At 31.2% G+C, this 21,126-nt stretch overlaps 3 protein-coding genes across 3 annotated transcripts; 1 reads left to right on the forward strand and 2 right to left on the reverse strand.

Moving 5' to 3' along the window:
• Positions 1–1,946: 1,946 nt before the first annotated feature.
• LOC114392647 (EG45-like domain containing protein) lies at positions 1,947–2,939 on the reverse strand. The gene is made up of 3 exons (XM_028353858.1): positions 2,778–2,939; positions 2,356–2,656; positions 1,947–2,267 (listed from the first exon to the last, which is right to left on the reverse strand). The coding sequence occupies exons 1-3, from the start codon at positions 2,902–2,904 to the stop codon at positions 2,261–2,263; spliced, it is 435 nt and encodes a 144-aa protein (XP_028209659.1). The 5' UTR covers positions 2,905–2,939; the 3' UTR covers positions 1,947–2,260.
• A 6,177-nt stretch (positions 2,940–9,116) lies between these two features.
• LOC114393445 (serine-threonine kinase receptor-associated protein-like) lies at positions 9,117–13,841 on the forward strand. Its single transcript, XM_028354805.1, has 7 exons — positions 9,117–9,779; positions 10,037–10,172; positions 10,729–10,810; positions 12,527–12,702; positions 12,840–12,977; positions 13,061–13,200; positions 13,276–13,841. Exons 1-7 carry the CDS (start codon positions 9,662–9,664, stop codon positions 13,542–13,544), a joined length of 1,059 nt encoding a protein of 352 aa, XP_028210606.1. The 5' UTR covers positions 9,117–9,661; the 3' UTR covers positions 13,545–13,841.
• Positions 13,842–16,750: 2,909 nt separating this feature from the next.
• On the reverse strand, positions 16,751–20,017 carry LOC114393407 (3-ketoacyl-CoA synthase 11). Its single transcript, XM_028354749.1, has 2 exons — positions 19,693–20,017; positions 16,751–19,062 (listed from the first exon to the last, which is right to left on the reverse strand). Exon 2 carries the CDS (start codon positions 19,052–19,054, stop codon positions 17,522–17,524), a length of 1,533 nt encoding a protein of 510 aa, XP_028210550.1. The 5' UTR covers positions 19,055–19,062; positions 19,693–20,017; the 3' UTR covers positions 16,751–17,521.
• Between the last annotated feature and the right edge of the window lie 1,109 nt (positions 20,018–21,126).

The raw sequence follows: 21,126 nt of genomic DNA on the forward strand, positions 1-21,126 counted from the left end.
CACGATGATCAAACAATAATTCTTGTAAATAATTTTTCGGGTTTAATATTTTTTTACATCCTAATTTTTTTGGACTTTTCTTTTAGTTTATCATTAAAACTTTGGCGGATCTTACTTTTTAAATTATATTTGTTAACATTTTTTTGGGAAAAAAATGTAAATTATATTAAACTCAAAATGATACAATAATAAACGGGCATACATATCCCGCGGTTAAAGAAAATCAAAAGTCTTCTACTATATCAAGATGCTAAAACAAATGCAACAGGTGCGTTTGTCTATACATAATAAATTTAATCTTGTTAATAACCTCTATTAGAAAAAAATGATAATCTTCAAAAAAGGGACAGAACCCTGTTTAAAAAATCAACTTTTTTAATTTTTATGGTTAAGTGATAACGTGCTAATGTCATATAAATTCTAAAGTAAAAAAAAAATAGTTTTACTCTTTACAAACAACTAAAGTATCGTCTTATTTTTTTAAAGTTTTTTACTCTATTTCCATATACATTTATTTTTCTTCCCAAATACTTTATGAACCATAACCCACCAAAATATATATATATATATAAAAAAAGTTTTGCATTAATCAACTGTTTACCTTTAACTATGGTTTCACAAAATATTTTAGTTAATTTTTAAATTTTTTTATTAATTGAATAGCTCATTTACTTATTTGATAAATAAGTTTTTTTAATAATTTTTTAGTATTTTTTAATATTTTTTGAAATGTTACTTAAATAATATTTTTTAAAACGCTAATATTTAGTTTTAAATTTTTTATATTTTTTTATTTTTATCATCGATATATTTATATATTTTTATTATTACTTTTTAAAAATAAATCATAATTTTATTTTTTTATTATTTTACATTTTTTAGCTAGTTTAATAACTAATTTTATTGAATAATTTTAATTTAATTTGTTAAATTTTTCGTTTCAAACTTTCCCTTGTCAACTAAGTTTTCTAACTTTCAGTTAATTTTTTAAATTTTAAGCTAATTTTTCAGTTAATTTATTCAAACATAACCAATAATACATTCCTTGAAAACGTAAACAGGGAAATGTAGCATTCCTATACTTATTATCAACTTTAAAAGATAATTTATAGATATTATTATTCCTGGGGCTGAGAGAGTTGTAACTTGCAACTTTCATTTGTCCTGTGTCTTCTTACAATTTTATTCTCATAAAGAGGGATGAAAAAGTAACATTCTCATCAAAATATGAAAAATTATGTCTACGACACTTGTAAGCTCTATTTTTATTTATTTATTTTAAAAAAATTAAAACTATTTTGAAGAATATTAAAAAATTATAAATCAAATTCATTTTTAAATATAAGCCAGAATAACATTATCAACTATAATATTGCTGAGAATGACTATTTTTTCATGCGGGAAATGATTACTAAATACTCAACTTGTTTTACTTTATCTAACTGTATTAAAAAATGCAATTAATATATTAGATTTAATAAAAATATATTTTTATGTAACGTCCTAATATATTTTTTACTCCCATCTGTATGTTTTATTTATTTACTACACAACAATAACTACTCTCACCAAAAGCATTCCATGAAAAAAAAATATTGAATGCTTTATTAATTTTCTAAAACCATAACTAATTTTAAAAAAAATATTGTTTCTAAAATGTTAGTATTATACTTTACTAGTGGAAGTGTGGAACGGAGAGAATCTATTAGTATATACTATTAAAGATTTCGTATAGAAATTTAATTTATTTCATTGTGTTATTTTTAAAAAATTATCCTTCGTTTAAATTTAATATTAAACACAAATTTCTTCTTAAAATGAAAAATATTTTGAACATAATATTGATATTTGAGAATAAAAAAATTGAGATTTTTTTTTCTCATTAAACGGATGTAGAGGAAGGAAAATGCTTTTTCTACGACTAATTAATAATTTTACAATCGCACTTTAATTAACATGATACTAGTATTATTGGTGAAGAAGAATCATGGGCGGGCAAAGAATCATTCAAAGCCAGAGAGCATCCAGGAAATTTCCTTTCGATTACAAACACCCAAAAACACTGCAGCCTCTCGGAAAATTCCCAAATAAAAAATAAAGCAAAAACTACGAATTTGCACACACACGCTTTCTCAAAATAATAACAACAATAATTGAATTTCCCAACTCCAGACACAAAAACAAATCATTCACCAATCAAACTGAAGATAGGGCAACTTCACTCTCGAAGACGGAATGTAGCAATTAATTACCAGATTTATCACACTCTGCAACCAAACATATAACACCATTTTGTCAAACTATGTATACATAAATAGAAATTAATTATTAAATAGGGAGAGATTTGGAATTTACTGTTGGAGCTCTATGTTGATCAAGGTGGCAGACATGTTAGCTATAGTCCCGAAAGCCTTATCGGAAAGAACCATGGTGGTGCCGCCGGCGGAAGCCGGCGACACGGCAGTGGCAGCGTAATCAACAATTTTAATCTGAATACTCTGGTCTGGAATGCAAGTCCTAGGTTGCTCCGCACTTATACACCTCACTAGGTATTGCCTCCCACACGCAGCTCCGTTATCCCATATTCCATCTCCCGCCGCCGCAAAAAGATTGCTCGACGGAAACTGCGTCGCTTCGGTACCGTAGCACCCGGATGCTGTATATATATAGGATACATATACAACAATTAATTAGACATATATCGATATACGTATTTACTTATGTAACAACATTATATATATGTACGTACTGCAGCGCTAGCTAGCTAGGGCACTTACGTAAATATGGAGGGGAGTAACGAGAAGCGGTGCCAACGTCAGCGTTGGAGTGGTGAAGCAAAACTATGAAAAGGGTGAAGAGAGAAGAGAAATGATGAAGTGTAGGTGCTGACATGATCTTAGACATGAGGATCGCAATGGCAACGGCAATGGCAATGATACTATATAAAAATGTTTATTCCGGTGGAAGTCAAAGTTTATTTAATTTAGAATGGTCCTGTGGGACCGGTGGACCGGTGGACCGGTGAGGACGCGCTTGATTGGAATAATGACTTGAAGGATTCCATATATATTTGTGCGATCAGAAAAGTTTGGATAGATCATTATCATGTCATCAACATATTTACCAGAACGGTTCACTCAATACCCTCTTTTTAAAACCGGTCTACTTCAATCACTCTCTCCAACCAATCCCCCATATTTTTAAACTGGTAAAAATAGTCCAAAATTAATAAATATCCAAGTTAAACTGACACAGAAAAATATTCAGTTTTTTTTTTATCTATTTTTGTTATTAAACAATGACATGTAACAACATCTACCATGTATAATTATTTAGATGGATTATTTATTATAATTTTGTGAGATCTTATAACTTCATATAGATTTAAACATTTTACATTAAATTAATCATTTCAATACTAAGATTCTTTAAATAAGAAATTAATTTAATTTTGGGGTCCTATAATGTCTAAAAAATATATTTTATTTATAGTATAAATTTATTGAACAATGATAGTTTATATAAGCAATGTCCACTCTAATAAAAAAATATTAAACAATATTATTTTAAATTAAATATCTCATATAAACATTTTTATCGAAGATATTTTAATATATGATAGCATATGTACATATTATAGTAATGAAGAGAGAGGAAGGGGGGAAAGGCTCTTGATTGTCCCCCTTGAATATGTTCCTATGGATAGGGAAGAAGAAGCTAGACTAAAATTAGAGAAGGTCGTTCATAAAATAGTTGATTCAATATATATATTAGACTAAAATAGTTTATTAAAATGGTATTGTTTATTTTTTTTCATATTGGATTGAAGTTGAAAAACCATTTTCGATTTATCCACCAAAGGATCATATATTTTAATTAAATATTTTGTTTTAGTTTTATCATTAAACAATCTATTTTGGTTTTTTAATATGCGTATGAGTTCAAATTCTTGGTAGAAATGACAAAGAAATAAGATATACCCAAATAATAATCGCATATTATCTATGTGAGTACTCGTTAAGCATATACTTATATATTATTTTTTAATATTCATGTGTACCCATTGATTATTTTAGAAATTACTTTTAATGTTCAACTAAAATTATTCAAATAAATAAATGAGAAATATCACTGGGGGTGTTGTCCGATAATATTCAGAGTATCATTTACTCTTTTCATTCTACCATTTCTTCAAATAAATAAATAAATTTGATGATCTCCCATGTTTGTAAGGGTGTCTAATTGATAAAAAGTAAATAAAGTTAATTGGTTATAAATTGCTTTTAACTTCGAAAAATGTGAAATTTATTATTGTATCAGAAACAAAACCTTTAACATTATGATATTTTTATATCATAAAACATCAACAGACAACTTAAAATATAAGATATAAGTTTAGTTAAATTTAGTTTAATTATCATGTTTTATATTTTTAATCAGCTCATTCCTTGTCAAAAATTGGGGCTCGGTTCCTTTGAGGTTAGGGATGGGAATAGGTTAGGTCGACCTACAAAGGCCTACGACTTGGCCTATATAAAGCCGGATTTGAACTGGTCTATTTAATTAAAAGCTTAGGCTCAATCTTTTTTAAAAGCCTATTAAATTAAATAGATCAGGCTTAGGCTTAATAAAATGTCTTATAAGCCTGATAGACCGGCATATATATATATATATACTTATATTATTTTTGGGTACTAATATATAATATTATTTTTTTTGGATACAATTAATTTTTTTTTGAAACTATCAGACTTTGATTACTTCTTCATAACTTCTATTCCTATAATCAAGGACTTTAATTACAATTTAGGTGTGAGTCATGTGTCTTTTTATATTTCTAATTATTTTAATATTTTGATGGACTTTTAAAAAAGTAAGCCGAACCAAAATAAAAGTCTTTAGTAGGCTATAGGTAGACTTATGCCTCAAAGATTCTAGCCTCATGCCTTTGAAAGTCTATCCTAACCTAACCTATTATCACCCCTATTTAAGGCTACTTACATTTTTTTTTGTCACCTCACAAATACTAGTATCTTCTTCTTCTTCATCCTTTTTTTTCATAAAAAAATAAAATTGGACCGGATATTCTGCGTTGATGGAGGCATAACAACAGTAATGTGAGCTGTCGAGCGGCCCCTCCCACAATTTATTGTTTAGTTAGCCAAGTCAAAATCACATCGGCAATATATCTCATTAACCAAGGTACGAACTACCAAGTATTTTAAACTATTAATTAATCAAAAAAAAAATTAATTCAAATTAGAAATAACTTTATATATAACTCTTATAGTTATCATTACAAAGTCAATAATTTTACCCTACACCATAATTTATAATTAGATTTTTTAAGTAACAATTTATAATTACATAATAATATAAAAATATTTATATTATCAAGTGTCAATGTATTATAATTAAATTATTATTAATATATCAACATTTTTAAAACTTGAAAGAATTATAAACTAGTATATAGTTAATAAATTATTTATATGATTTATAAACTTTATATTGAAGTACTTGGAAATTACAATTATTAATTTCAAAAAATTAAGAATTATTGATAAAAAAAATTGTATGTGTTTTTTAATAAATGAAATTATATACAAAATATAAAAGTATATTATAATTATACATAAAGACAAATCAATTAATCAAATGCAACACATTTATCCTTTATTATTTTTAGGAAGTCACAAAATACAATTAAAAAACGTCTTATATTAATTTCATATTCCTTTATATTTTTATAAAACATTAAATCACTTAACAAAAATAGGAAAATACTTGTTAAGCTTATATAAGAGATGAACTGGTTCGATATCTTATAGAGCAGAGAGAGGCAAAGGAACTTTAGACTCCAAATTGAAGATTTGTGTTATAGTGGGTCTAAAAAACCCAAACTTGGAGAGCCAAAAAAATTAGTTATAATGTACCAAAATAAAAAACAGGGAAGTAGTTTAAATATAAGTTTTTTTTTTCATGATGTATAAGTATAGCACTTTAACAGCATAATAGTGACCGTAAATCCTGGGTAACTAGCTATATGTTACCTATCCTCATCCTACGATAATATTTTGAAACAAACTACACTAATGGAGATATCCCTTCCTCCTTTAGTACTGCAAACTTTTTTCTGGTACATATTGCTGCAAACTTTTTTTTTTTTTTTTATGTATAGGCCCAAAATGTAAACATGCGTAATTTTAAATATACTTGTGCTTTAATCCAGGTCAAATGTTTATTTTATTGTAAGCTTATTTTTTAGATATATGAATTATATTTTAGATTGATAAAAAGAATATATATTGTATATAAGATTGTTTTAATTATTAATAACTTCTATTAAAATTTTGTTTAAAAAAAATGAAAATGATAGATAAAAAAATAAGAAATTTAAAAAAATATAAACTCATTTTCAATAAAGAAAAACTCTTAAAAATTTTTTTTAATAAAATTACTGACTTAATACTTATTTCCTACGTTCTTTCAAGATATGAAAGATTATTAGACTTTTTTTTTTTAAAAAAATACGAGTTAATATTTTATCAATTGGATTAACTTTTGTCAATGATAAAAGACTAGAGAAAGTTAAAGTTAACACTTAATGACATTCTAAGATTTCAATTAAATTTATGTAAGAGAAGGCGAAACATAAGAAACATCTGTAAAAATCAAAGACTTCATCAAAAGGGAAAATGAACATGGGAAAACATAAGCGTACAGTGACACGCATTCCGCCAATACAGATGGCGGAACCTATGGGGATGGTTTTTGCCAATACTGCTGGTGGAACCTATGCTGGATGGTGCCGCGATATATGGCATGGCCATGGGGATGCCGCTGACATGCATAGTGTGTTTCGTTGCTACCATTAGTAAAACCCACATGGCACATGAATGTTTTTTCTGCATGAACAATGCTGCTGTAGTGGTGTTACGCAGTTGGAGTTGGCGATATGCATGCCATGCAAGCAGTGTGTTTCGTCAGTAATGATGGCGAAACACACTTGGCACACATAATTTTTTTTTGCTGACATGAACAGTGGGATTACGCTGATGAAAACGGTGATATCACGTACCCCTTGAGGAATATGTTTAAAAAGGGACCCCTTTTGAGAATAAGTTTGTAAAAGGAACCCCATGACATCATTTTGCCAAGCGTTCACGTTTATTATCTAACCGTACTTTAAAAAGATTACCTTCAAAAAAGAAAGATATATGTAATAAATAAAAAATAATTATAAGTTATACATTATTTTAACTAAATTATAATTTATAAATTTATTTTATTTTACTGATTTTCTAATTTTATCATTTAATGTATTTTTTAATCAATTTTATGGATAAAGTAAAAGCATGCGCGAAGGAATAAAGGTAACTTAATATATGGCGTATTTACTATTCAATCTTGAGGTTATTTATGCTTGTTGGGAATCACAAGAAGGTTAAGATTAAGGAAATGCTTACACACACTTGAATGAAATGTAATACATAAACCATCAAAATGTATATAGGTGTTAGTAAAAAGCTAATTTAGAAAGTTTGAAAAATGTCAACTCTTGGTGTTTATCATAAGTTGGGGTGTTTTTTTATAGTTATAAGCGTCTTATATACTTTTTTCAAACTAAGAAAATAATTTTAAACTTTTTTTCAAAAATAATTATAACATTGAGCTACTTTAGAGCATAAACTTTATAAGTTGAAGAATTATTTAAGTTGCAAACTATAAGGTAAACAAATGAGAAGCAAATATAAGAAGATATTGCACAAAAATATTCAATATTTGCATGTGATATACATACATGGACATTATTAGCCACGTCAATCACGTGTATATGGTTTATGACAAGGAACTAAGGTTGTATTTGTTATAAGTGAAAAATTAATTTACCAATGACAAAAATCAGGATTCTTCGTTTAGAGCATGACACTGAGGAGAGAAATAAGTTAAGTTATCCCACAACACATAATCATTTTCCTGCTACCGTTGTGAAAATGATATATTTACATTTTTATCCTCGTAAATTTGTGGAAAGAAAACTAAAAAGAATAATTGCGAGGACATAGTTGTATTTTTGTCTGATTATTTTACTTTTTTATCTTATTTTTCATCTATTTCTTTAAAAAAAACAACAACTAAACTTTCAACTTTTTTTTTCTACATTTTTCTCTTCTCAAATTATCTCTTTTACTTTTATTTTCTCAATTTCTCTGCTTAGAATCAAACATGGTCTAAAGGGAGATTTATTTAATTTCATGAAAAACACTTGGGGGCAAAAACAAACTTACTCATATTTGAGAGATAAAAAATATTCAATCTTTTTTAGGTTTAAGCTCTTTTGATTGTCAAAGTTGTGGGCATATTGGGGCAAAAAATAATGAAACAAAGAAAGTAAACTCAAAGTCATAGTTTAGTTTAGGTATATCCAACAATGTCATGTGTATTGCTTCACTTTAAACTTTTATTCTTTTGAATGTCTTGAGTTTTTTTACTAGAGTTTTTACAAGTGATCACTAGAAATGTTTCGTGTAGTCCACCGATCTTCCTTGATGGTGATCACTTTTCCAAATAATTGTAAACCCTCATTATTAAGGAAATAGTGAAAGGTATTGTTATATGAGTATTAATGGTTGATTTTTCACAAATGATGTTATAAGTAGACTATCATTATCTGAAAAAGTTTATATTAAAGTGAAATTAAGGATAAAAAAGTTTCTAAATAAAATTAAACAATTTCCATATTAAAGTTTATTTACACATCAAATGCAATGTCAAGTATTGTGATAAAAATGTTAGAGTGAGGCATAGCATACGATTTGATTTTATGTTTAATACATTTTGTAAAACAGGAAAAAACATCACATGAAATTAAATTAAATGATAATACAAACGAACTTTACTAATGTATTTAGAAGACAATTTTTTTATGCCAAAAATGATCTTAATTTGTATTAAGAAAATTATGTAAAATAAAAATAAAAAGGTGATAGATATTTTAATTTAAAACGAATATTTAAAAATAAAAAATATATAAGCAGAACAATAAAGAATTATGAAATAAAGTATAGCCTTCCTATGACAATGGTTGGGCCTTAAAGCCACCCAGCCAGATCCAAATGACTGCGTAAGAAGAAAACTGAGATTGGCTACGTGTAGGTGTTTGGAGTGGGGTCCACAATCCACCATCTCCATCCATTCCATCCGAGAAACCATAGACACAGTAGAAAAGGCCAGATCCAAACCCAACGTAACCTCGCTTCGTGCCTATCCTCCACCCTCACCCTCACCCTTTCCTCCTCTCCATCTTTACCCATTTTATTTTATAATATTATATACATCACATTATTTTCTCTTCTTTTCTTTCCTTTTTACCATTTTCAGTTCACAGGGTTAGGTCTTGCTCCCTTGTCTGGTCTGGTGTGCAATTCCCATACCAATAACAATACACCCATTTTACCATTCAATATACCTATAGTCATCCTCTCCTTCGTTCTGAAAATCGTAGATTTTTGTTTTAGGGTTTCTCTTATATAATCTTTTCGTAACACAAAAAAAAATCACATAAATCTTCCTTTATATTTATTACTATTTCGTTTTTTCTTTGGATTAATTAACTAGGCTTGAGCTATCCGAATAATAATAATAATAGTTTCGGAGAATGGAAAAGAAAAAGGTAGCAGTTCCCCTCGTGTGCCACGGACACTCTCGCCCCGTGGTTGATCTCTTCTACAGTCCCGTTACGCCCGATGGGTTTTTCCTCATCAGTGCCAGCAAGGGTAACTTTTACTTTTTTTCAGCTTTAAATTCGGAACAATCATTGTCTTTTTATGGATCTGAAATTATTCTGGATTTGTTTTGGTGCCTGCTCCTCAGATTTCGATTCCTAAATGTATATCGAAAAATGAAAAAAAAAATAAACATTTAGGGTATTACCGCTACTGTGAGACGCAGTTAAATCATGTGTTTATGCACTGATTTTTTTATGTATGCGTGTAGTGGAAGATTTGATGTTGAGTTTTTGCTTGGTGTTCAGATTCTAGTCCTATGCTCAGAAATGGAGAGACTGGAGATTGGATTGGAACATTTGAAGGGCACAAAGGTGCTGTGTGGAGTTGCTGCTTGGATACCAGTGCCTTACGTGCTGCAACTGCTTCTGCTGATTTCTCAACGTATGTCATTTTTTTTCAATGCTAAGCTTACTCACTGTCCTATGTGTAATTGGTCTTGCTACTTGGCAATTTAGCTCACACTGACCTATCGCCTGCCTTTGCTGAAAGAGACTGTGAAGTTGATTCAATGGGCAATGGGATTCATCCCATTTATTTGAGTTCATACTACTGGCTTTACTTGTAAACTTGTTTCCTTGCTTGTCTGTGCTCTCTCGCACACTTTTTTTGTTGGCCTCGGTCATGGTAGCTTAGTATTTACATTTGGCTCATGACCATAATTTATGGCAGTTTTGCTGAAGTATTCTTGTGTTGATCAGTTTTCAGTAGTGTTGGCAGATAGATTTTCCTGGCAACGTATTTGACGTTTGCATTAGCTTTTTTTTCAGTAGTACATGAGAGTCACTCTTTTCTTTGCCTTTGTTTCAGCATTGCTTGTTACAACATACAAGTAGCGTGATCTATTTAGATCCTCCTGCAATTAATGTAGTGCATTGTATTGTCAATGTTATAATTCATTGATTACAAGCTTACTAGTTATCTTTGGTTTAATGTGCAGGAAAGTTTGGGATGCTTTGACTGGAGATGAATTGCACTCTTTTGAGCATAAGCACATTGCTCGAGCATGTGCTTTTTCTGAGGTAGATTTGGCAATGTTAACTTCATACTGATTGAGTACTATGATTTCTGTTGATATCCATTTCTGGAGAAGGAAAATCAATATATCAATATATGAGTTATAAAAGCATAAAATAAATGGGCCATGGAAGACTGGTAGTTGGAATCTCATGAATCATGATTCAATTCATGTGATTTGGTGCAAATACTCGCTCCATCCATACAGAAGACATGGAGATTTGTTTTGTTGCCAGAAATGCATGCTGGAACTTTAGAAATTTTGATTCTGTTGCATTTCCAAGTTCCAACTACACAAACCTTGGTCACAAGGTTGTCAAACTCGAGAGTTTATGCAAACTCGTGAAGGGTCCATAACTGCACCTGTAAACTTGTAAGAGTTTACTAAACACAAAAACAATATTAAAATTTCTAACTGCAGTAGTACTATAGAATAATAGATATCCAACATTCCAACTTCATAGTACAGCAAACCTTAATTACAGAGTATGATATTGCAATTAAAAATAATACATAAATGACCAAATCAAAAGTTCATAAGATAAAAACATTTGCAAACAATTAAGCTTAATCAAGCTTTTAAGTGTTCAATCAAGTAGTTAATCAAACATTCAGTGCTAATCAAATCTTGCTAAGCTAGTGAGGGGAGGCACAACACTACACTAATTCCACACAACACTTGTTTCAGGGTTTCTGTTTGAAGGTTATAATTATTGATGTTGGGAGGGAGAAAATATGACAATCCCAAATAATAAATGTACATAAGGAAATAAAGAAATTATTCTATTTGTATACAAAGTCTTGCAGTTTTATAATATTAAAAGTATATTGTACATTTTAATAATTGATCATGAATCTAATGATTCACAATTAAGTAGGTCTTTCTATTCAATTCCTGATTTGATAGCATGGAATGAGTGGGCTAAATACTAATGGGGTAGGGGAATAAGAGTTATAGATATATTAACACTGTCATTTGCCTATAATTTATTAAATCCTAATGTTAATATTACAAATAGCTGTCTTGGTTTCATGACTTTTATCCCAGCTGTAAGGTTCTATCTGTTTTGTTTTTAAATTTTACGCTTTTAATATACTAAGGTTTTACTTTGAAAAATGTCTAATTTTTTTAGCAAAGTTTTTGCATGTCTCTTTATTTTAGATTTTTTCCTTTACTACGAATTTTCTTCTTCCATTGACTTGGTGTGTTTGGATGGGGAACTGATAAAGGAATTTAATTTTTAAGTGTATTTAAATTATCATACATTCAAAATGACTTGTTTGGATATCAAATCCAAAGAATAAAATGATGGGAATTTTACAGGAATTTTTTCCCCAGGCAAAATGAAGCAATTTAAGGAATTTTAAATAACACAAAATTAAATTTACATAAATTACTTAATCTAAAAAAAAAATTGAACTACAAAAAATTTCAATTGCTTTATTCAAACACAGTATTTTTTATAATAAAAAGAATATAATCGAAGTAATCAAATTCTCATGCACTTTAAATTTCTTGAAATTTGAAATCCATTATCCAAACACTATCTTATATCTCATTTGTTTGTTTAAATGTAATTTTTACTTTACCATACCAAGCCATTGCTATAGAAATTGTTTATACATCTCTTTTGGGAGTAATGGATATTTGTTCTTTATCTGGGTTTTGCCTACAAATACTTGCATTTTGAAATTCACTGATATTTTATACCTGGGAGCAGGATACTCACCTTTTACTTACTGGGGGAGTTGAGAAAATTCTCCGAATCTATGATATGAATCGGCCTGATGCACCACCCAGAGAAGTGGATAAATCTCCTGGTTCTGTCAGAACTGTTGCCTGGCTTCATAGTGACCAGACAATATTGAGTTCTTGTACTGATATGGGAGGTGTCAGGTATATCCTCCATTAAGCCATTTGATACTGAAAGCTTGTCTGTGTTGTAAATCGTGTGCTAGCTTTCTTGTTTTTAATATATATATATATAGCATTGGATACTATATATTGCACTGAATCTAGTTGATGTTTCACAGGTTATGGGATGTAAGAAGTGGTAAAATAGTCCAGACACTGGAAACCAAGTCATCTGTGACAAGTGCTGAAGTGAGTCAGGATGGCCGTTATATAACAACTGCTGATGGTTCTACTGTAAAGTTTTGGGATGCAAATTAGTAAGTACCAAGCCGTGTTGGTCTATCTCTTTACCCAAATTTGTTTGTATGATTTATCAATCTTCGTTACCTTTGTTTTCCAGCTATGGATTGGTGAAGAGCTATGATATGCCCTGCACTATCGAATCAGTTTCTCTGGAACCTAAGTATGGGAACAAGTTTGTTGCCGGGGGAGAAGATATGTGGGTTCACGTGTTTGATTTCCATACAGGGAATGAGATTGGTAAGCTATTGGGCCCATTAGTTTTTGATGTTGTACTGTGCTTGTATATGTTTTGATGATCTATCTGTGTGGCAGCATGCAACAAGGGGCACCATGGTCCTGTCCACTGTGTTCGTTTTTCTCCTGGTGGAGAATCCTATGCCTCAGGATCTGAGGATGGAACCATCAGAATATGGCAGACTGGCCCCTTGACCCTGGATGGCTCGGAGACTGTGTCTGCAAATGGTTCAGTTGATAAGGTGAAGGTTACTGCAGATGAGGTTTCGCATAAGATTGAGGGTTTTCAAATTGCAGATGAAGGGAAATCTAAAGAAAAAGACGAGGCTGTGGAGGAATCAAGCTAATAGTCGTGCATTTTGTCTGGCAGAGTGTTAGAATTAACTAGATCAAGTGCCTTATGTACGTGATTAGTAAACTAAATTTTGTAAATTTTAGTTTGTGTTTGAGATTTTACTGAATTGAACGAGCTTGTTGCAGCTGGCTGAAATAAGTTCTGTTTGCTTTTATTTCAATTCTGACATGGGAGTTTATGGAATATAGGTAATGACTTGGTATACTTGTTCAAGAATCATGGCCACTAAAACGGCTTTAATCTATAGATTCTGGCCAGTTTAATTTTGGCCGGGACTTGCGCTCTAGTATATCTTTTTCTTGGTTACATTCTAATGCTATCTAGTATTTGAAGTAAAAAATAGAGAATAGACTTAGGCAGGAAGGGTAAAACGTTAACATTTTCAATTCCGCTTTTATTACAAACTTAATAATTATGTAGAAATCTATAATATAGATTAAAGCATTTTACCCTCCAAGACATTAGTAGTTAAACGTAAACATTTTCAATTCCTCTTTTATTACAAACTTAATAATTATATAGAAATCTGTCATATAGGTTAAAGCATTTTACCCTCCAAGACATTAGTGGTAAAACGTTTAACATTTTCAATTCCGCTTTTATTACAAACTTCCCCTGCCTAATGGATGAGAGATTTGTGAATATATTAATGGATTCGTTACTAATGGATTTTAGCTAAAATCTCTCATCAACGAGACTTCCAAGGATTAGTAGATTCGTTACTACCGGATTTTAGCTTATTCATGGAAATTTTCTGTCTCTACTAATTGTGGATTTGCTAGGTTATAACACTAGGACAAGGACCTGCTATTCCTGGTTATGCTTCTGTTGCTTGTGGCTTATGTTACTCAACTTAATAAGGTACTAATCTTAATTGAGAATAATTTTATTTTCCTTTTCAATATTGGGATTGCTATTTCATGTGTTGGAAAATTGGATTCGTTTCCTGGCATATCTCATCTTGTTTGTACTTGAATTCCTTTCCTGGCAAGCTAGTTGGCTCGTGTTTGGTGCTTCTCAAAAGTGGGAAGTAGTTGAGACTATTACATTTCTGCATCTGGGATAAGCTTTTTCTTCACACACATGTCAGACCATCTTTAAATTTAGTGGGATCCACTGTCTCATTGAGAGCAAATGGTTGCAGGAAGAAAAAACACTTCCTCCAATGGGCAGCCAGGATATTCTTATTTAGGGGTCTAACATCGAAATTTCTCCTTCTCCTCACTATCCTTTTCATTCAACAAGTGTAAATTATCAATTATGTACTTCCTCCAATTCGTTTTATAAGAAACAAGTTTCAGTGCTTATAAAAATACCCAAAGGTAGTATTGTTTATCAACTCTATAAATGCATGCTTTTAAACAAATGTCAATTAGTGTTTTTACTTTGCAGAGACACTTGTCAAAGATTCAAAAATGAAATATATAATAAGTTTTTCAAGTTTCTACTATTTTTTTATTAGAAACTAGAAATATCCTTTACCAAGAGATTATTAAATTGGGGATGATGATTGTAGACGACAATTTTTTTTCATCTTAATATTTAACAAACAACATATTTAGAACTTAAATTCAAAATTATCACTTAAAGTAAAACAATCGCACATTAGCTGATTCACACTCTTTTAGATGTTATTTTCTTATTTTTGACATGGATTTGAAGTTTACGGTGAATTAGAAATGCTGATGCAAACGTGCTAGAAATTTCAAAATGAAAAATTAACCTACAACCTACTTTTGCCGTACAGTACAGATGTGTAGCAATTGTGTATATCAATGGTGTTGGTAGTGGTCGTATGACAACATAATGATAACGAAAAAGATAGTCATGACTCAGATTGTATTATTCTAACTTCCGAGGACATGTTGTCGTATGGCAATATAATGTAATGAAAAAGATAATCATGATCGCATTATTTTTATTACTGTGGGCACATTGCTTTGATTGTTATGATGGGCGATTAACGCAGGTGTTCATTTTACGATGTATTTTGATGTTTATGTTATGTTTTTTTTAGTTAAACTTAAAATTTCACTTAAATTATTTATATAAAAAATTAACATTAAATGTTGATATTAATTCCTACAGTAAACTTTAATTTTAATTAATGGATAATATTCAAGACCACGTAAAAAAACTACCCATGTTGTCTTTTTTATGGCTGCAGCAGTATTGATTCTGATGTTATGATGATTTAAGTGATCAACGACAGTGAATTCAACCGTAGTTTAATTTTATTGATATTGTTATTTATTAATTAATTAATTTATTGATAAGCAAGATATGCAGTTGCTGGTAGTACTAGCTGCATTGCTGCAGCAGATATGTTGCTTAATGTTACCGACTTACCGTCATGAGTCATGGACCATTGACAGGGGATACTAATGACTCATCTGAAAGTGCCATTATGTTTGATTTTCATCGCATGAGATTTCTTAGTATATGGACTAACCTATATGTTCATATATAACTGGGATGTAAAATACTCTCCCATTCAAAATAATTGTAAAAGTAAGAATAAATCAAATTTGTGAGGATTTTTCTTTAGGCTTAATAATATATCACTTTTTTTTTTACAATATATATATATCACTTAAAAAAATCAGTGTTAGTCATTTTTCTTTAATTCAGGTTTTCTGATTTTAACGAGGTGATGATCTTCTAAAAAAACTGTGAACCTAAGTTTTCAAGGGTTTCCATCACATCTACTTAGATTCTTTTTGAATAATTCTTTCATAAATTCTTATAAGAAAAAACAAAACAAGATAAAATGAATTGAATTTCTCTCAAACTAAAATCTATACATTTAAGTCGTGGAAATGCTTACATCTAACTTTTCCAAAAGCTAAAATAGATAAAATTAATTTTAACATGAGAAAAAAACCAATTCACTTTTAGTTTCCTATTTTTTTCTCCTACGAGAGTGCTTATGGTCTAAACATGATGTTAGAACACTGGCATTGTCTGAACCAGGAGTACCCGTTTTTCAACGTGGTGTCTAAACAAACACGCAACCTGGAACAGAGACAAAAACTGGAATTGTTCCTTTGCTTGAGAAAGAAAAAAAAGTGGTTGGAGAAAGAAAGACAAGAAGGACTTTTATATCATTTTTTTTCACGCATAAAAGCTTATTACTAGAGGAAAGGGAGAGATATGCAATACACTAATGCAAGAGCAATATATTTCAGATACCTGGTATAGCCATGAAGCTAAAAATTACCTCATATAGATCATGAATTGTTACAGATGCTGATACAAATTACAATGCAATAATATACCTTGGAATTTAATTTTCAGCATCAACACACTAAAGAATTGAAATGGAATTGTTCAATTCCAATTTCATTAGAGAAATTTGGAAATTCATTTCAGATGCCCTACACATTTTACTACCACAGTCCACAGACCAATGAGAAACACACCTCACGGCAACCAAAGATCAAGCAGCCGCCATTGACTAGATTGGATTTAACAAAAACTACCCACAAGTTAGACCTGCTAAGTGTGTGTTTGGTTCTCCGTCCAACCACCCCAAACATCTGTTCATTTCAAAGCTGCCTCTCACATACTTCTCTGTTCAATGGTCTCAGAGTACGTGCTGCCAACAAACTAAACACACTAATACACGGGATACCATAATAAAAAGGATAAAACTTAGAGATGCACTTTCTGAAGTGTTTTTGGTATTGCTTTCTAATTAAAATTGAAGTTTAATCTCGGTAATCTGCATAATAAAGATTTGCATTAAATATCAACACAAGTTACCGAGGTAAAACTTTCAATTCTTATTAGAATATATCAAAAACATCTAAAGAATTGCATCACATCTAAGTTTTGTCCTAAAATAAAATCCTAGAGTAATCCGAAATTAGCAATGTATTACAACAACTTTGCAGGAGAATTTCACCAGTCCAACAGCTACCACCTAATGCTGATAGTGATACACAAATATTTTTAAAAAATAATTGTTTAAATGGTAGATACCCTAGGAACATCGACTGGAAACTGGTCGATCTCATCAATCCAAGGACTTTTCTCTTTAGCAGGGTTGATGGTCCTGAGAGCCTTCCACACTGCACTGTTACACTTGAATCCAGAACCGAATGCAATTTGCCATGTTCTGTCTCCCTTTTTGATCCTCCCTTTGGCCTCAGTGTAAGCCAGCTCATACCAAAGTGAACTGCTGGAGGTGTTTCCGAATCGATAGAGTGTCATTCTTGAAGGCTCCATATGCCAAGGAGATAGCTGCAAGTTTTTCTCCAGTTCATCCAAAACAGCTCTACCACCAGCATGGATGCAAAAGTGTTCAAAAGCTAGTTTGAAATCTGGAATATAAGGTTTGATCTTCATCTTGAAAATTTTCTTCCCTACTAATGTGGCAAAGAATAGCAGCTGTTCAGATGTTGGAAGTACAAGAGGCCCCAGTGTAGTGATATTGGTTTTTAAAGCATCACCAGCAACCGCCATCAAATCTTTTGACAAAGTAACACCAACCTTGCCATTAGCATCTTCTTCTTGGGTTACACAGCTAAAGCACTTTTCATCAGCACCCTTATGAGTGCGAACCGTGGTGACCAATCGGTATTTGGATCTTCTTCTATCCGAGCTTTTATTGGAGAGCAGAACTGCAGCTCCTCCCATACGAAATAAACAATTAGAGACAAGCTTTGACCGATCGTTTCCAAAATACCAATTCAACGTGATATTCTCCATGCTAATGACCAATGCATAGGAGTTGGGATTGGCTTGGAGAAGATCTTTAGCAAGATCAATTGAGATAAGCCCGGCACTGCAACCCATCCCACCAAGATTGTAGCTCTTTATATTTCCCCGAAGCTTGTAATGATTGACAATCATTGCCGAAAGTGATGGAGTAGGGTTGAACAGACTACAATTTACAATCAGAATTCCAATGTATTTAGGCTTTACAGCGGTTTTAGCTAAAAGCTCATCAATGGCACCAAACATCACGGTCTCGGCTTCTTTTCTAGCTTCTTTCATTGAAGGGTTGGGAGGAATGTTGAGGACGGCCTCAGGAAGGTAAGTGTTCTCCCCAAGGCCAGATCTCTCAAGAATCTTCCGCTGGAATTCAAGATTTTCCTCCGTGAAAGAACTGGTCAACCGGGACTGCTCTATAAATATTTTTTTCGTGCACTTCCGAGATTCTTCAGGCTTGTAACAGGAGAAATTGACAAGGTACACAGGTCGAGGACGAGTTAGAAAGTAGAGGGTGGACAGGAAAACAAGGAGAGTTAAGCAAAGAATAACAGATATCAAGTTGTATTGTAGATGCTCCCAAAGATCATACAAGTCTCGGAGGGAGAAGGTAGAAAGCTGGGCTGCAATCAGCACCACAAGGGGGGAAAGGCAGAGGTACATTCCATGGGTGATGAGGTAATGATAACCAAGCTTGACATACTTCAACTTAACAGACTTCTTGAAATCAGGAAGGTTTCGCGATGAAGATGCCATCAAGGGTTTATCTGGCTTTGCATCTGTCATTTTTTGCCCTGTTCAAAAGTTAAATCTACTTTGGTTAGATAACTAGCTGTCTAGCTTTAACCAAAAGGCTTTTTTCAGCATAGAACATCGTACAATGGCAACAAATTGGCACCACAAGATCCTTTTTAGTAAGAATTTCTACTAATATACAGGGAATAATCGCGAATATAAAGCTTGCTTTCTTTAATATTCAAGAACAAATCAGCTGGAAATGAAAATAGTCTGTGCGTAGAGAACAAAGTTAGAGAAATTGAAAAGGCCAACCCGCACAAAATGAACTGAAGACAAACCTCAATTTGATTGTTCATTTAAACACATCCATGATCCATGTGTACAAATACAACCCCTTATGTTTATTCCTTCTACACAAGAAACCCAGACACTCCTTGCTAAGAATTTGACATCATATATCTATTCATCCACGTTCATGCAAATTATAATCAGATGCGATTATGCTAAACACGGAAGAAAATAAAAAGGCATTGACTAAAAGCAAGATTTCGATTTCTCTAACAGTATGCAAAAAAAAAAAAAAACCATAAAACAAAGCAAACCAAAAAAACACACAGAAAGTGAAACATGAAAACTATAAGTGACGGAAGAGAATTTGCAAGGATGCCCAGTTCCCAAAATCACACCTTGAAAAGCAAAGCCAGCAGATCCCAGGAATGTAGCCCGAAGAGAGAGAGAGACGTTGATTGTAGACCAGAGAGACGAAAGAAAGAGAGGAGGAATAATTGTATTATAAATGTATGAATATGTAGAGAGAGAGAGAGAGAGAGAGATGATGACAGATAATAGAGGGAGGGATTAGGATTTAATGGGATTTAATTTTTGAATGAATGAGATTCTGAGGGTTTAAAGTGAAATAAATAAATGTGAGTGATAATGGTGGGGCGAGAGAGGGAATCGGCAAAAGCATGGACATAGCATGTTCACTGTCCACAGTAACAGTAGCACGAGAACAACAAGAGACGAGGAACAAAAATCAAAACCCAAGCCAGAGGCTGACCGTAGAACTCACTTGCACTGGCTCTAGCGAATCAACGAACGCTGAGATTAATTTCGCCGCTTCTTTGATTTCCAGTTAAAAATATTCCAGGACATATTTTAATATAACTTTAACAAATAAACATAAAAGTCTGATCTATCCATAATATTACTCTTGCTTCAAACATGTCCTCAGTTATAGTTTTTTTGGTTTTAAGCTTTTAAATCGCAATCAGTTTGCAGTTTTTTTTTCTGATTTTAATTTTTTTTGTCATTGTTATAAATTTTTTAAAAGTTCACTAAAGATGTGAAATACTTTATATGATTTTTTAAAAAAGAATGCATTCGCAGAATAAAAGCAAAAAGATTCAGGTTTTTACAAACTTTTTGGGTTAAATTTAAGAGTTTAAAGAGTGTGTATTGAAAATTTACAAGTTTATAATATATAATAATTTTTAATTAAATAATAATATAAAATTATTTTATTTTATAAGTACATAATTTTTCTCTAAATTTAAATTGGGTCATGATCAAATTAGACAAAAAATAGTTTATATTTAGTTCATGATTAAAAATTTAAATCTTCAATTGGGTTAATTGTATGTTTGTTGTGAATCATGAGTTATAGCAAGTCAAGAAAAACAATCAATTTAGACATGAAATGGGACTCAAATTTAAGTCCAATAAAATTTGTTCTTTACAAACTTTGTGTGGACTAAGTTCAAATCGATCATGATGAATTTAAGCTTAAAAAAATCAAGATTTAATTCATGCAACAAAACTAAAGTTCAAGTCTTATCTTTCAATCATCAAGAAAGTTCAGGTAAGACTAATTGCATGCTCAATGCATATATTAGGCTATTGCTAGTTGAGAAAAAAAAATAATCCAAATTTTTAAATGAGACCCAAATTTAGTAAAATCTCAATTGTTGAAGTTTTTGCATGTTAAGTCCGAATCAAGTTAAAAAAAATACATTTAACTTGTGTTTAAAATTTAAAGTATGAGTCTAAAATTTCATCAAGCGAGATTTATGCTAGAGCAATCACAAACTCAATATGGATCGAACCTAGAAGCTCAAATT

The sequence above is a fragment of the Glycine soja genome, chromosome 17 (genome assembly GCF_004193775.1).
Source record: "Glycine soja cultivar W05 chromosome 17, ASM419377v2, whole genome shotgun sequence".
In the NCBI taxonomy this organism is placed as follows: Eukaryota; Viridiplantae; Streptophyta; class Magnoliopsida; order Fabales; family Fabaceae; genus Glycine; species Glycine soja.

Excerpts from the sequence above, each read along its gene's own strand:
- LOC114393445 (XM_028354805.1), top strand. The coding sequence starts at position 9,662 with ATGGAAAAGAAAAAGGTAGCAGTTCCCCTCGTGTGCCACGGACACTCT. Across the intron at positions 10,173-10,728 it reads GCTTCTGCTGATTTCTCAAC|GAAAGTTTGGGATGCTTTGA; the intron begins GTATGTCATTTT and ends TTTAATGTGCAG. Across the intron at positions 12,703-12,839 it reads ACTGATATGGGAGGTGTCAG|GTTATGGGATGTAAGAAGTG; the intron begins GTATATCCTCCA and ends GATGTTTCACAG.
- LOC114392647 (XM_028353858.1), bottom strand. The coding sequence starts at position 2,904 with ATGTCTAAGATCATGTCAGCACCTACACTTCATCATTTCTCTTCTCTC. Across the intron at positions 2,657-2,777 it reads TTACTCCCCTCCATATTTAC|CATCCGGGTGCTACGGTACC; the intron begins GTAAGTGCCCTA and ends ATATATATACAG.
- LOC114393407 (XM_028354749.1), bottom strand. The coding sequence starts at position 19,054 with ATGACAGATGCAAAGCCAGATAAACCCTTGATGGCATCTTCATCGCGA.